The following is a 16831-nucleotide window of genomic DNA, read 5'->3' as shown; positions in this document are numbered from 1 at the left end:
ACTGCTGTGAACTGTACCTAAACCCTTAAACAAATAAATACAGTTTACTTCTGCGTACGTTAGACCAGTTCATCGCAAGTAGTAAATTGAATATACGAGTGTCAACCAAAGATATATAAATATGTAAGCAGTAGTGATAGCAATAGTAGTGGTATTATTAGTAATAGTAGTAGTAGCAGTAGTGTTGGTGGTAATAGTAAATGTAGTGGTATTAGTAGTAGTGAAAATAGTAGTAATAGTACCGGTAGCAATAGTAATGACAGTAGAAGTAGTACTAGTGCTAGTACTATTAGTAATTGTAGTAGTGGTAGTCGTGATAGCAGTAATAGTAGTAGTGATATTGGTAGTAGTAGCGTTAGTTTCAGTAATAGTGTTAGGAGTAGTCGTACTAGTACTATTAGTATACTATTACTATTAGTATTAGGTGGTAGTAATAATAATAATAATAATAATAATAATAATAATAATAATAAAATGTAAACAACAAGTAAGTAGAAATCAGATATAATATATAACATACAGAAAGAAAGAAAAAAGCATAATAAAATGTGAACAGTAGGTCAAAATAAATGAGACATACAAAGTATAAAGTATAAAAATAATAAGATAATTATTGATAATAATAATAAAAAATAAGAATAGTAATAATAATAGTAATAATAATAATAATAATAATAATGATAATAATAATAATAATAATAATAATAATAAAATAGTGCAGTACAAAACATACAATGAATACAATACTTTTAAGTACACACAGTAAGGAAAATTATGATTATACTCGTATATAGCTCAACTTATCACACTATAGATATACCATTTTATGCGAAAATATGAAAACAAAAATATATAATAAGTTAAATATCACTAGAACATAAAAAAATGTGAATACGAGGAAACATGCAATACAACACTTGTCATAATAGTAAGTTAGTTTGGCAACTCGTCATAAGATCATTTTCTAACTTGGATTTGAAAGATTTCAATGTTCGGCAGCCCTTGACTTCAGGCGGTAGAGAGTTCCAGTGACGAGAGGTAGCAACAGTGAAATATGAGGAATACAGAGATGATGTGTGAAGTGGAATTTCTAGCGTGTTATTGTGTTGTGATCGAGTATTAATATTATGATAGCGAGAGAGCGTATGAAAACGAGCGAATAAATAATAGGGGGATGAAGTGTGCATAATTCGATATAAGAGAGAAAGTGAGCGCAGATTTCTCCTCTCATGTAACCTAAGCCATGATAACTTCTCGAAAGAAGGTGAGATATGATCGTAGTATCGAACATTACAAATGAAGCGGACGCACGCGTTATGAACACGCTGTAGTTTCTGAGCGGAATCAATCCTGTGATCACTGAACAAAACGTCGCAATAATCGAAGTGAGGTAGAATGAGTGTCTGTTTTAATTTAGATGTAGTAGTGGTGATGGTGGTAGTAATAGGCCTAATAGTAGTAGTGGTAATAGTAATGGTGGTAGTGGTGGTAGTAATAATAGTAATAGAAGCAGTGTTAGTAATGGTAATAATGATAGCAGAGTGCTGGAAGCAGTAATAGTAGTAATGATAGTATATAGCGGTGGCGGTAGTAGTAACAATAGTAGTAGGTAATACTAGTGGTAGCCACCGGCGTAAGTCAGTCGACTAAGGCGCTTGCCTGGCGATCCAAAGTTGCTCTCGGACGCGAGTTCAATTCCTCCTTGGGCTGATTATCTGCTTGGTTTTTTTTTCCCGAGATTTTCCCAAACCGTGAGGCGAATGCCAGGTAATCTATGACAAATCCTCGGCCTCATCTCGTCAAATACCATCGCGTTATCACTAATCCCATCGACGCTAAATAAACTAGAAGTTGATACAGTGCCGTTAAATTACCAACTAAAAAGTACTAGTCGTGGTAGTAGTAGTAATAGTAGACCTAATATCAGTGGTGGTAATAATGGTAATAGTAGTAGCAGTAGGCCTACAATAATTCTAGTAATAATAATAGGCCTACTGGTAGTAACAGTGTTTGCAGTATACTGTTTGTAACAGTAATAGTGGTGGTAATAACACCAATAGTAATAGTAACAGAAATATTAATAGTAGCCTACCTAGTAGTAATATTAGTAGAGTAATAATAATAGTAATAATAATAATAATGTTAGTGGTAGTAGTGGTACTGTAGTGGTGGTAATAGTATTATTTTATTTAACAAAGCTTTCAACTGTATGTATTATTTTAGCGTAGAGATTCAATAAGGGCCAGAAATAGTTCACAAATCTTGACTAGAGCCCTCTTTCAGGCACTCTTTTTCACCTGACGTAAATATACGACACAGATCTCCCAGTTTCACTTCCCTTTCGGAAGAAATCTCTCTTTAAAAACCAACGCCCTTGGCCATGAACCCATGATCATTATTTTAATAGATCCAAAGCTAGCATGCTAATGTTAGACCACCGAGGATGAGTAAAAGTTCGTATGACACCATCTTGTGTTGGAGTAGTGACAGTAATAAGGAAATAGTCATAATATATTATTTTTGTTGGGCATGGGTCCCACAGTGCTTTGGCTGCCTGTACAGTGCACATATCTCTGCTTGAATGTAATCAAGGGGTAAAATATTTAAGGAAGTTTAAAAGAAGAGCAGGTAGGTCCGGCATGTTTGTACAACATATTGATTGAAGAAGGCAGAACATACACGCGACCTCAAGTGTAACCTGCTGTATAATACATTACTAATTGCTCGGGTAAATGCAAGAAGACTGATCCCAAAATATGGTTGGTTGCCTACCACCACACGAGCGCCTTCAGTCAATTTAATGCACCTGGGGTTTTACAACACTGCGACTTAGTACTATCAGTCTAGTATATACAGTTACGAAGCTCAATACGTAGTAAATATGCATCCATATATAGTTGCTAACCACTAGGATAGCTACTATCGCCTCATTACAGACAATACGAAGTAGTATCTGCACAGTCTATTGTTTCTAGTACCCTCACAACTCAAGCTTCGTGAATCTGTATATACTAAACTGTGGTACTACTGTATTATAACTAGGGAACGCATTTTTATGTGCTAAAATTTGTAATGATTCATTTAAAAAATGGAAAATATGTATAAAAATTGTAAAAATAGTTTGTTTCAATATTACAAAATATTAAGTACCAATGTATTATAAAAAAATCACTCACTAATCATGTTGGGACAGTGGTGGGTTCAAATAGCTCGCAGTTGCAGTGAACAATGAAGGCTTTCTCCAAGTTTTCTACCACAAACCGATTTCGGTTGTCTCGGAACAATGCACGATACCGGGAGAAGGACCGTTCAGCGTCACAAGAAGTTAGTCTAGTCTTGCATATTTCATCACTGACACACAAACTTTCAATTTCACCAACGTCTTCACGCCCTTTCAAAACTTTGGCAACTTTCTACATAGTTTGAAATGGATATATTTGTTTTCAAACACATTTTTAAATTTGTGTTTAGTATGTTCTACTTTGCGACCTTTGAGTGAATGAATTTTTTCTCAATGCCGTGAATCCAGAAACGATTAGGGAAAACACGGAAATTGTACTTGAAGCAAGTAAACACTGAAAAGACGAAGTATATGACTATGTCTCGTGACCAGAATATTCTACGAAATGGAATTATAAAAATTGGAGATTTATCCTTCGAAGAGGTGGAAAAATTCGAATATCTTGGGAGCAACCTTCGAAGAGTTGGAAAAATTCAAATATCTTGGGAGCAACAGTAACAAATATAAATGCCACTCAGTAGGAAATTAAACGCAGAATAAATATAGGTTTTGCCTGTTATTATTCGGTTGAGAAGTGTTTGTCATCTAGTCTGCTGTCAAAAAATCTGAAAGTTAGAACTTATAAAACAGTTATATTACCGGTTGTTCTTTATGTTTGTGAAATTTGGACTCTCACTTTGAGAGAGGAACAAAGATTAAGGGTGTTTGAGAATAAGGTTCTTAGGAAAATATTTGGGGCTAAAAGGGATAAAGTTACAGGAGTACGGAAAGTTACACAAAGCAGAATTGCACGCATTGTATTCTTCACCTGACATAATTAGGAACATTAAATCCAGACGTTTGAGATGGGCAGTGCATGTAGCACGTATGGGCGAATCCAGAAATGCATATAGAATATTAGTTGGAAGGCCAGAGAGAAAAAGACCTTGGGGAGACCGAGACGTAGATGGGACGATAATATTAAAATGGATTTGAGGGAGGTGGGATATGATGATAGAGACTGGATTAACTTTGCACAGTAGGCCTATAGGGACCGATGGCGTCTTATGTGATGGCGGCAATGAACCTGCGGGTTTTTTAAAAGCCATTTGTAAGTAAGTAAGTATGCATCTCATGAATTTTCTGAGTTACCAAGTTGGTTGATGTTTCTAATTTCTTTATAAAGTGACTCAAATAACTCAAATTTCTAGATATGTAAGATAATTATTTTTTTAAAGAACTGTCCTTAAGTAAGTTCAGACGAATATCAATGGATGAAGCGCCATCCTCATTTAGTTCATCTAGGCATATAATTGATTTAAATATTTCAAAACTGTCTGCATAATACAGTACCTATATTACTGCTTCTAATCATGTCCCCCAACGAGTACTATGGGTCTAAATGGAGATGCAAGATCTGAATTTTTGGCTTTGAAAAAATAAATTCTTATTAGAGCTTTCACGAACATTTTTTCTTTTGCCGTTTAAAATAAATTTGTCCACTTCAAAATAAGGTCCCTGAGCCAAATAACGCCATATATACCTTGACGCCACCCTATTAAAATTTGTTAAAGACACAAGTTTTCGGTAGTGCATACTGTAGCCTGCATTCGCTTGCAATCTAATGATGAAATGAGTTACTAGCTGTCCGCTGACATTTACGAGTGACATTATATTCCATCATTTTCCTGTTGTGTGTTGATAGTGAATGCCTGTTCTTATATGAAGGTAAGAGACAATATTTTATTTTGTGTGTTGAGCAAATAATAACTATTATGCAAACCTAGTCTTTCAGGTGAAGCTCCCTGTAAAGCAGATTTGAATAATTTCAAGGGAAAAATTGTTGCGGGGCCGGGTATCGATCCCGGGACCTCTGGTTGAACGTACCAGCGCTCTACCACTGAGCTACCCGGGAACTCCACCCGACACCGTCTCAACTTTTCCCTTTATATCCACAAAACTCGCGTGGGATGACGAAACGCCAGAGATCCACAACGAGTGCACACAATCTCTGTGTGACTTGGAATTGTGGTTTTCTGTTAACGTACACAGTAACGTATATATTATGCAAACCTAGTCTTTCAGGTGAAGCTCCCTGTAAAGCAGATTTGAATAATTTCAAGGGAAAAATTGTTCCGGGGCCGGGTATCGATCCCGGGACCTCTGGTTGAACGTACCAGCGCTCTACCACTGAGCTACCCGGGAATATATACGTTACTGTGTACGTTAACAGAAAACCACAATTCCAAGTCACACAGAGATTGTGTGCACTCGTTGTCGGTCTCTGGCGTTTCGTCAGCCCACGCAAGTTGTGTGGATATAAAGGGAAAAGTTGAGACGGTGTCGGGTGGAGTTCCCGGGTAGCTCAGTGGTAGAGCGCTGGTACGTTCAACCAGAGGTCCCGGGATCGATACCCGGCCCCGGAACAATTTTCCCCTTGAAATTATTCAAATAATAACTATATTAAACTATATATTTTCGTGATCCTTAATCATTCTTCTATGTATAGAGGGTATTTGCTATCTATAAAATTTGAAAATGTTAGAGAAACAGGCATGTCATGTTATCAAGTACTCAGTAGCGCTTTAACGCCATGTGGCGCTAAAGGTAACAGACAAAATTTTAGGTTATATTAGTAATAAGGCTGACAGTACAGCATCAGTGTGAAAACATCAGGAAAATCACTAAGCTGTCATCTTACAAATGTTCAGAATGTGCAGCGATGATATTGGTTCAATTGCTTATCGAACTCTTATTTTTTTTTATTTTACATAACTTAATTTTTTTGTTTTACTTATTGGAAAACTTACTTACTTACTTACTTACTTACTTACTTACTTACTGGCTTTTAAGGAACCCGTAGGTTCATTGCCGCCCTCACATAAGCCAGCCATTGGGCCCTATCCTGAGCAAGATTAATTCATTCTCTATCATCATACCCCACCTCCCTCAAATCCATTTTAATATTATCCTCACATCTATGTCTCGGCCTCCCTAAAGGTCTTTTTCCCTCCGGCCTCCCAACTAACACTCTATATGCATTTCTGGATTCGCCCATACGTGCTACAGGCCCTCCCCATCTCAAACGTCTGGATTTAATGTTCCTAATTATGTCAGGTGAAGAATACAATGCGTGCAGTTCTGTATTATGTAACTTTCTCCATTCTCCTGTAACTTCAGCCCGATTAGCCCCAAATATTTTCCTAAGAATCTTAATCTCAAACACCCTTAACCTATGTTCCTCTCTCAAAGTGAGAGTCCAAGTTTCACAACCATAAAGAACAACCGGTAATATAACTGTTTTATAAATTCTAACTTTCAAATTTTTTGACAGCAGACTGGATGATAAAAGCTTCTCAACCGAATAATAACAGGCATTTCCCATATTTATTCTGTGTTTAATTTCCTCCCGAATATCATTTATATTTGTTACTGTTGCTCCAAGATATTTGAACTTCTCCACCTCTTCAAAAGATAAATTTCCAATTTTTATATTTCCATTTCGTACAATATTCTGGTCACGAGACATAATCATATACTTTGTCTTTTCGGGATTTATTTCCAAACCTATCTCTCTACTTGCTTCCAGTAAAATTGCCGTGTTTTCCCTAATTGTTTGTGGATTTTCTCCTAATATATTCACGTCATCCGCATAGACAAGCAGCTGATGTAACCCGTTCAATTCCAAGCCCTCTCTGTTATCCTGGACTTTCCTAATGGCATACTCTAGAGTCTAGAGCAAAGTCAAAAAGTAAAGGTGATAGTGCATCTCCTTGCTTTAGCCCACAGTGAATTGGAAACGCATCTGACAGAAACTGACTTATACGGACTCTGCTGTACGTTTCACTGAGATACATTTTAATTAATCGAACTAGTTTCTTGGGAATACCAAATTCAATAAAAATATCATATAAAACTTCTCTCTTAACCGAGTCATATGCCTTTTTGAAATGTATGAATAACTGATGCACTGTACCCTTATACTCCCATTTTTTCTCCATTATCTGTCGAATACAAAATATCTGGTCAATAGTTGATCTATTACGCCTAAAACCATACTGATGATCCCCAATAATTTCATCTACATATGGAGTTAACCTTCTCAAAAGAATATTGGACAAAATTTTGTACGACGTCAACAAAAGTGATATTCCTCGAAAGTTACTACAGTTAGTCTTGTCCCCCTTCTTAAAGATAGGTACGATTATGGACTACTTCCATTGTTCTGGTACAATTTCCTTTTCCCAAATAGCAAGTACAAGCTCATAAATTTCTTTATATAATGCGCTTCCACCCTCTTGTATTAATTCTGCTGGAAATTGATCGATACCTGGAGACTTATAATTTTTCAGATTTTCTATCGCAATTCGGGTATAAATTGCTCAGCAGTTTGTATTTCAATTTCGTCCCGATCATTTCTATTTGGCGTATGTATATTTAGGAGTTGTCCAAAATAGTTTTTCCATCTGTTCAGAATTGAATGAGCGTCTGCAAGCAAGTCACCATTCTCATCCTTTATCACGTTTACCCTTGCCTGATATCCATTCTTGAATTCCTTTATGCCCTTATATAAATCTCTAATGTTTCTATTTTTACTATTTGTTTCTACCTCATTCAGTTTTTCCTTCAAGTAATCTCTCTTTTATTCCTATGTGTACGATTTGCTTCCCGTCTTTTATGGAAATAATGATCTCTATTCACTTCAACTGGACCCTGTAAGAATTTCAATTTTGCCTGTTTCCTTCTTTCTACTACCATGCAACAATCTTCATCAAACCACGGTTTCTTTTTCTTAGTTTCATAATAACCTATGCTCTGTTCAGCTGCAATTTTGATATTATCTCGGATATTTTCCCACATGCTATTAACATCTAACTTTTCCTCAACTTCGTCGGAATTTGCTAATACGTCAAACCTATTTGAAATTTCGACCTGATAATTTTGCTTAGTTTCCTCGTCCTTTAATTTCGGAATATTCAATCTTCTAATATTAACTTGTTGCTCCACTCGCTTGGCTACAGATAGTCTTTCTCTTAGTTCTCCAATTACCAAATAGGTGGCGTTAAATGGACAACTGTTCCTAATAACGCCAGTTTAACGCTATTTTGTAAAGATAAGATTACAGTTTCTATTTCATAATTTTCATGTTTCTACATAACTTATTTCCAGAGCAAAAGTGACTGAAGTGTTAAGGTGGCGTTATTTGGTACGTGTACCTTATAAGGTGCGTACCTGTTCACACGCTCTGCAAGACAGCATGCGCGGTGAAGATCACGACGCAGTGTATTTAAGAAGGAAATTCACATTGTGTTTTCATTAATATGTAGTAGGTACAAGTTTTTGGATTGAATTAGAAAATTAGAACAAAGAAAAAATAACAACTTACGTATTTATAGCTAATTTTTTTAATATATGTATTTTATGTAAAATAAAATTTCATATGTAATTTACAGTGTTCTAATTTGGAATTTTTGTCTTAGTTAGCTTACAGTATTTTATCTATAAGCAAAAAGTATATATTATGTATTTATTTACATAAAATCAATTCCCTATTTGTATCTGTTCGCGACTAGATTCAGCGACCCTAGCAGATGGAGAAGGTCAGTCTTGTGATTTTTATTTTCCAGCAGTCAGATTTGTGCCGTATCTGCTGAAGACACACTGCTGCGTTTCTTAATGTCTGACATAAACATTGCCGGTAGAGGAAGGGAGAAAGAGGTTGTTATTCAATCAATGGCAGAAGTCACATCCCAGGCTTATCTTGAAGTTAGGCGGAGACAGAGCGCATTATTTCGCCCAACTTCAAGACAAGCCTGGGATGTGACTTCTGCCATTGGTTGAACAGCAATTATCCTTCTCCCTTCCTCTTCCGACAATGTTTATGTTGTCTGTCAGATATTACAAAAAGTAGTAGGCCTATAGTTCAGCAGTTCAATTATTATTAGCAGCGTAACTGATGAGTGAAATGCTTTCATTACTACTAGTTGAGTAGAAGGGCCTTCCTTTTGCCATTCAACATTTCTCTTATCAGCAGTGAAGTGGATGAGTTCGCTATCTCGAATTCTTTAATGGAAAAGGATATAAAATTTGAGAAAAATTCATGATTTTTTTTAAACAAAATTCCTTAAAATATTCCCTTTCCACTTTGTTTCCCGATTTATTTTATGCCCCAAAGTGACCCAGAGATGGCATGCGACGCATTTTTAAATGATATGACACTCACTGATTCTTTAACTTCATTAGTTTGTTTCTGTAAGTCATATTTTCTTACATATTGTTATGTTAAAACCAACATCTTGATGAATATTAATGCTAAATGCATGATTTTTTACAGACATTTATCGCTGCATTTTAGATAAATTCTCTGGTTGAAATCTTACTATCATGAACTGTTATAAAAATGCTTAATGGACCATTTGACAATAAGAAAATAAAAAGTGTAAGTCTCAATTTTCATATTTAAATGTTAAATAACATAATTTTCTCTAGCGAATTTGTAGAATATTCTATTGTCAACGCAATGCTGAAAAAATGTAACTAATATGTTTAATAGAAGTGAACTTGTGAAACTTTTCATAAAAACATTTAATTTTGGAATAAAAATCCAAATTTGTGTCCCCAAATTTTTTTTTGTGAAATATGAAATCAGAATCACACTATTTGAGCAAAGTTCAAAATATCTACCAAAAATTAAATTAATATGTTCTAAATTTTAAAATCGAAATTGTATACCTTCTTCCCTTAAGGATAACAAGTACAAAAAGTAGACAATAGCAGTTGTAACAATACTTGCACTTCTTGTAGTAGAAGCAATGGTTAGTGGCAATATCAGCAATAATAATAATAATAATAATAATAATAATAATAATAATAATAATGATTATAATAATAATAACAATAATCAAATCATCATATCACTAAGAGAAGACCGCAATTTGACGATTATTCGGAAGAGGTGTAGCTTCGACTTCGTCATAGCTGGTTAAGTAAACAGAAATGACAGAGTTTCTAAGGTTGTAAATAACTTTGTCTTAAATCGTCGGTCAGTCACGTGGATTTAGCTATTTGTAACGACATCGACTGGTAGAGTACATTAACTGTGCAAATCTGGCTTTCAGGTATAGCTCCCTGTGAAGCTGATTTGAATAATTTCAAGGGAAAAATTGTTCCGAAGCCGGGTATCGAATCCGAGACCTTTATTTACATTAACTGTCACTTATTATCCATCCGGACGTCTGGACAACCGTAAATCAAAATGGAGCAAGAGCACTTCATCTCGCGGACGCCGTATTTTAGTTTCACCTGTTACATTTATATAGAGACAATATAGTTACGTGCTATCAAAATATATCTGGATATCATACTACGAGTATTTCATAATTATTTTCTTACGTTTAACTGGTAGACGTAATGTAGCCTACATTAAAGCAAAGAGCTTAATTATAATAATAATAATAATAATAATAATAATAATAATAATAATAATAATAATAATATTTATTAATACTATACACTTGAGCTACATTAGGCATTGCAGCCCGAAAGAGCAGAAGCTCGTGCTCGGGCGCAGTTCAGATCAGTTATACAAAATATATCACAAAATTACGAGAGTTCATTGAGCACAATCACATTAATAAATGGTAAAATACATACAGCATGTAATAACAGGGTCTATATACAAATAGAAAATACAGAAGTACATGAATATTAGAGTAACAATTTTAACTCAATTAGCTTAAACAATTAAATAATTAATCTGATTTGTTTCTTAAATCTATGTGTGTTAAGTGTACTTAGCTCAGGGTAAGCTCTAATTAATGTATTATATATTTTGGGTCCAAAATTTCTGCTGTGTTTTAATCCAGCAGTTGTGTGGCATTTGGGAGTATTTAGAAAGAAACTGTAGTTTTGTCTCGTCTGGTATTCATGAGGATCATATTTAAATTTATTGTGGTTTTTATGAAAGTAAATCAGCAATTTTTGTTTATAAATTTGTTCTAGATTTGATACGCCAAATTCCTGAAAAATTAATTTTGTTGGGTAATCAAAAGGTTTATATAGACAAATTTTGATAATTCTTTTTTGGAGCAGATTTAAAGGACGGAGAGTCGATTTTGCCATTCCTCCCCAACCTAAAATACCATACTGAATTATTGATTGAAACAGAGCTAAGTACACAGTACGCAGAACATAAACAGGTAAATAAGAGCGTAGAATGGAAAATTTGTGGATTGTTTTACGCAATCTGTTACACAGAAAGGAGATATGCTTGTCCCATTTTAAATGTTGGTCAATAATAATGCCTAAATATTTAACTTGTGAGGATATACTCAAAGCGTTACATGAGCAAGTAGGTAGGTTACAATCATGTATAGTTATACTTATATTATTATTTATTTCTAGTTGCTCAAGGCCATGTGATGTTAATGAAAATGGTATTAATTTTGTTTTAGAAACGTTCAAAGAAAGTAAGTGAGCATCCAGCCATTCTTTAATAATATTAATACCACTGTTAGAATTTTGATAAGTTTCATTCCAACTCGAACCGCTAAATATAACCACAGTATCATCAGCATAAGAATACAGAGTACCAGAATATTTCTCAATGTCAATTTTAAGTAAATCGTTGATATATATTAAAAACAAAACAGGACCTAAAATCGTCCCCTGAGGTACACCTATATCAATGTTACGTGATTTACTAAGGTGATCATTTATTTTAGTTGCTTGAGTTCTGTTACTTAAGTAAGATTTAAATAATTTTAAAGCAATTCCATTAATTCCTAATCTATCCATTTTATTCAAAAGTATACTGTGATTGACCGTATCGAAAGCTTTTTGTAAGTCTAGAAAAATTCCTAGACATTTATTTCCTACATCTAATTCTTGAATTATTTTTGAGGTAACTGCCATAATAGCATCATCAGTGCACAAATTTTTTCTGAAACCAAATTGATTATTATTTAGTAGTTTATTTTTTTTCTAAAAATGTTATTAACCGTGTTTTTATACATTTTTCAAATACCTTAGAGAGACTGGGTAATAGTGAAATGGGTCTGTAATTATTAAGATTACTTTTGTCACCAGACTTGTGAATTGGTATCACCACAGCATGTTTTAGGGCTGAGGGAAATAATAATAATAATAATAATAATAATAATAATAATAATAATAATAATAATAATAATAATAATAATGATTTATTTTAGCTGGAGATACACCTTGAGATATGCACAAATTAAATATAAAGGCAAGTGGTTTAGAAATAGCTTCGATAATAAGTTTCAGGGTATTTGTTGTAATACCATCAATACCAGGAGCCACATTATTTTTTAAACTGTTTACAATATTAATGATTTCACATTCGTTTACAGGAAACATAAACATAGATGATATACTTTTATTATAAAGCTTATAGTGATGAGTACCAAATACTTTCTTTTTTATATTAGATACGATGTCATGACTTACATTAGGAAAATGATCGTTAAATTCATTTGCGATAGTTTCATTATTTTCAATTGTTATTCCATTTCGACTTATAATTGTCTTTAATATACTATTTTTATTACATTGGGTGTCAGTAGCTTCGTTTATGGTCTTCCAAAATTGCTTTGGATTATTTTTATTTTTGTTAAATTTTTCAGAATAATATTTGATTCTCTGATTTCTTATTACATTAGTGAGAATATTTCTATATTTTCTGTAGTAATTTAATAAAACATTGTTTTGTGGGTCTCGTTTAACTTGCTTAGCTAACTTATCCCTAGATCGTATTGATTTAACAAAACCTGTGGTAATCCAAGGTTTAATTTTTTTGTACTTACTTGAGAATTTGAGAGGGACATGATTAGAATATTTACAAATTAGGTTACAGAGTATTTTATAAAAATTATCGAAACATGTATCTGCGTCTTCATTGTAGAATATAGATTCCCAATTAATATTATTAATATTTGATATTAGGCTTTTATGGTTTATAATTAGCTTATAATTGTCCGAAGGTTCAGTGGCTTCTCTGCTAATACTTTTATTACTGATTGACAACAATGCAAAAGTCATATAATGATCTGTTATTGCGCTTGCATATACTCCAGGTATAAAATTTAAGTTATTTCCCGTTTTTAGGAAAATATGGTCAAGACATGAATTGGATGATGGACGAGTAATGGAATTTAAGTATTTCACGTATCCATATTCATGCATGATATTTAAATACGTGTTGCCAAAATTATCTAATCTATTTTCTGAAATTTGAATGTTTATGTCACCAAGAATAACATGGTTGTTTAAATCTTTGTATATTGACAAGAAGCTTTCAAAATTTTTCAGAAATTCATTTTTGCATAGTTTTGGAGATCTGTAAATTGCAGTTAGGTTAACAAGAGTATCATTAATAAGTGTTAATTGAAAATGTATAGCGTTGCAATGGGAAATGTCAATATCACTTAAAGACACTACGATGTTTTCCTTGAAATATACAACTATACCATCACATTTATTATACTTATTACTTTTAACAAATTTTTTATAACCATTAATATCATAGCCAGAGTCATGATCAAGCCAGGTTTCAGTTAGAACTATAATATCAAAGTAAAAGGAAAAATTATTAAGTAAAACACAGATTTCGGAAAAATTTTTGTTGATGCTACGAATGTTTAAGTGAAATATTTTAAGATCTGATAGAATATTGGTAATATACTCATTGCAGTGAAGTAAATCGTTAAAAACCATTGTGTTATTATTGTTATTAAATTTGCACTGATGGATTTCATTTAATATAGTATTACTAGCCATTTAAGTCAATTATATTGTATAATTAACCGTGGTTACCGACACAATAGTATTTACAAATTATTTACATCGTCAACATTAGTGATTTTACTCACGGGGCTGGCTTCATCTTTTCTTGCAAATATCTTACCGTCTCTTGTCCATACAAATTTATAATTCTTCAGTCGTGCTGCAGCCCTTGTCTTGTTCAAAAGGTCTCTGGTCACTGCTGTCAGTTGGTCACCTGCTGTGATTCTTCCTTCCGGAAGTTCCCTGTTGACTTTCTTTGTCGCAATCCCAGGGCCGCTGTCGTCTTTCTTGGCCTCGTTCCTGAACAGCTGGAGCCATTCATCACGACTTCTCCTCTTTGTGAAGCGGATGACAATAGGACGCGTCTTCCCTGGCCTGGATGGTATACGATGTGCTATGCTTACATCATGTTGCACCAATTGGATTTAAATATGCCGCTACAACTTGACAACACTGTGCAAAGGACCATGTGACCTGTCGCACTTCCTATTGTACAATGCACTTAGGTATCTCTATGCTGCCCTTTGTATTGCTGTCACTCAAGCTGTGGAAGGGCTCTCAGGGAAGCAGTTGATCGCGAATGCGTACCAGAACAATGCGAAATTTCAATCGGCCGACAGAGTGGGGGGATATTTTGTAGAAAACCATTGCAGTCGTAACAGGATGTATCTTAATTATAGGTTCGCTTTTCAGAGAACAGTAAAACGAGGCAAAAATCCTAAGAAACGTAGGACCGGAAACGAACAGTTTCGGAGATGTCATCACTGTGGCCACCAATTGAATACATCTTGTACATTTGCAATCACATTTCTTACCTGACAGCGCATCTCCTTTTTTTTATGAACTACGTGATGTTTTGGATGATGTACCTCTTTGGAAAGACAGCTGCTGTGATACAAGCATAACGGAGCACCGAATTTGGAGAGTCCTTACGCACAAGCGTCCACAATACTGTAAGTGTATCGGCCATGGCTTATCAACTCCATGGCCCCCCAGGTTCCCCGATTTAAATCCTCTCTTTTTTGTTATGGGATATTTGAAATGTTTCATGTATTTCAGCCTCTTGACAATGTCAACGAACTCCGGAAATGCATTGTCAATAGTTGGCAAAACATTAGAGAATATCCGAACGTGTACAATTGTTGATGATTAAACATGCTGATGGTTGCTTTATAATTAACAGTGGTCATATTGATCACATGTTATAACTGTCTCTTCCTTCAATTATGTTATCCAGAGCACCTATATTGACGAAATATAATAAAACCCTATAGATTTCGGAAACGTCTTTTTTCCGGACCTATGTTTATTAAGATTCTATACCTTGTCTAATTGTTTTGTACACACTCCTGCAGTTTGTACATAAAATTGTGAAACGTCCTGTATAGAGGAGTCACTTGTCTCTGATAAAGCTTTATTTCTTATGTTACAGCATGCGACTGCCACCCCATCGGCGCGTCGGGCAAGACCTGCAACCAGACGACGGGGCAGTGCCCCTGCAAGGACGGGGTGACAGGCGTCACGTGTAATCGCTGCGCCAAGGGTTACCAGCAGAGCCGGTCCCACATAGCGCCTTGCATCAGTAAGTGTTACATTTTGTATCCTTATGCTAATTAATACTGATGGTTGCATTACATTCGGCTACAAGAATACTGACGAACATTACACTAAATTTGTGAAGTTTTCTTAGAAGTAACGTCCGGCTATCATCTTATGGCCAACTAAAGTCAGTTACTCTTTTTCAGTGGTTCCCAATCTGTGTTTCTTAGATATCTGGAGGTCTGCGAGTCTTTTGAAAGAGATAAGCGGAAACAAGGCATTATTTGAAATGCTTTAATTAAAACTTAACTTCATCATGCTCTCTTATTTTTCTCCGCTTATGGGGGGTGCGGGGGGGAAATATATATATATATATATATATATATATATATATATATATATATATATATATATATTTTATGCTCGACCATGCCGAAATGTAGTAGTAATTATACACCTGGTGGCAGTCCTTTAATACATGTCATTAAAGTACACCTATTCATTAAAGTTCAGGTTTTCGATTATTCTGGGATATGCAATCGAAAGACAACTAGCAAAAGTCCACACCTGTGGAGTAACGATCAGCGAGTCTGGCCGCGAAACCAGGTGGCCCGGGTTCGAATCCCGGTCGGGGCAAGTTACCTGGTTGAGGTTTTTTCCGGGGTTTTCCCTCAACCCAATACGAGCAAATGCTGGGTAACTTTCGGTGTTGGACCCCGGATTCATTTCACCGGCATTATCACCTTCATATCATTCAGACGCTAAATAACCTAGATGTTGATACAGCGTCGTAAAATAACCCAATAAAATAAAAATAAACTAGCAAAACGTCGCGCAGGCTGGAAATCCAATACTGTCGCAGAAGGTTATGTTCTGTTACTATAATAATTAGCGTTAATTGTAAATAATATTCAAATAAATTCAATTTGTCATCTCGTTATTCAATGTCGAATTCAATTTCAAGGTTATATCAAGTTTACTCTCTAGATTATATCAAGATCGTCGACATTCGTTGCCCGGAAAAAATCAATACTTTCGCGTCTGCGCACATCTCACAATTTACGAGATCGCACAAGGTCAGTTCGCTCCCCAGTCACATAAGAATAAAATGAATACTTATGAATGATTTCAAGTTAGAAATATGGTCGAGCATAAAAAGTCGTATGAAACTTGCCTATAATGGTAATTAAGACGCTCGTATGAAAATTATGAAAATCGCTTGCGCTCGTTTCATAAACATTCTCGCGTCTTAATTACTATCATTAT

At 34.7% G+C, this 16831-nt stretch overlaps 1 protein-coding gene across 1 annotated transcript in view; it reads left to right on the top strand.

The window, feature by feature from the left end:
* Positions 1-16831, top strand: part of LOC138713529 (netrin-3-like) — a 595020-nt gene that overhangs the window by 377704 nt on the left and 200485 nt on the right. The window contains exon 2 of the mRNA XM_069845701.1: positions 15459-15608. Coding sequence (XP_069701802.1) covers positions 15459-15608 — 150 coding nt within the window. The remainder of the gene's footprint in view (positions 1-15458; positions 15609-16831) is intronic.

The sequence above is a fragment of the Periplaneta americana genome, chromosome 14 (assembly GCF_040183065.1).
Source record: "Periplaneta americana isolate PAMFEO1 chromosome 14, P.americana_PAMFEO1_priV1, whole genome shotgun sequence".
Lineage (NCBI taxonomy): Eukaryota > Metazoa > Arthropoda > Insecta > Blattodea > Blattidae > Periplaneta > Periplaneta americana.
The sequence above is the reverse complement of the archived record's forward strand: the minus strand, read 5'-3'. Positions and strand labels throughout refer to the sequence as shown.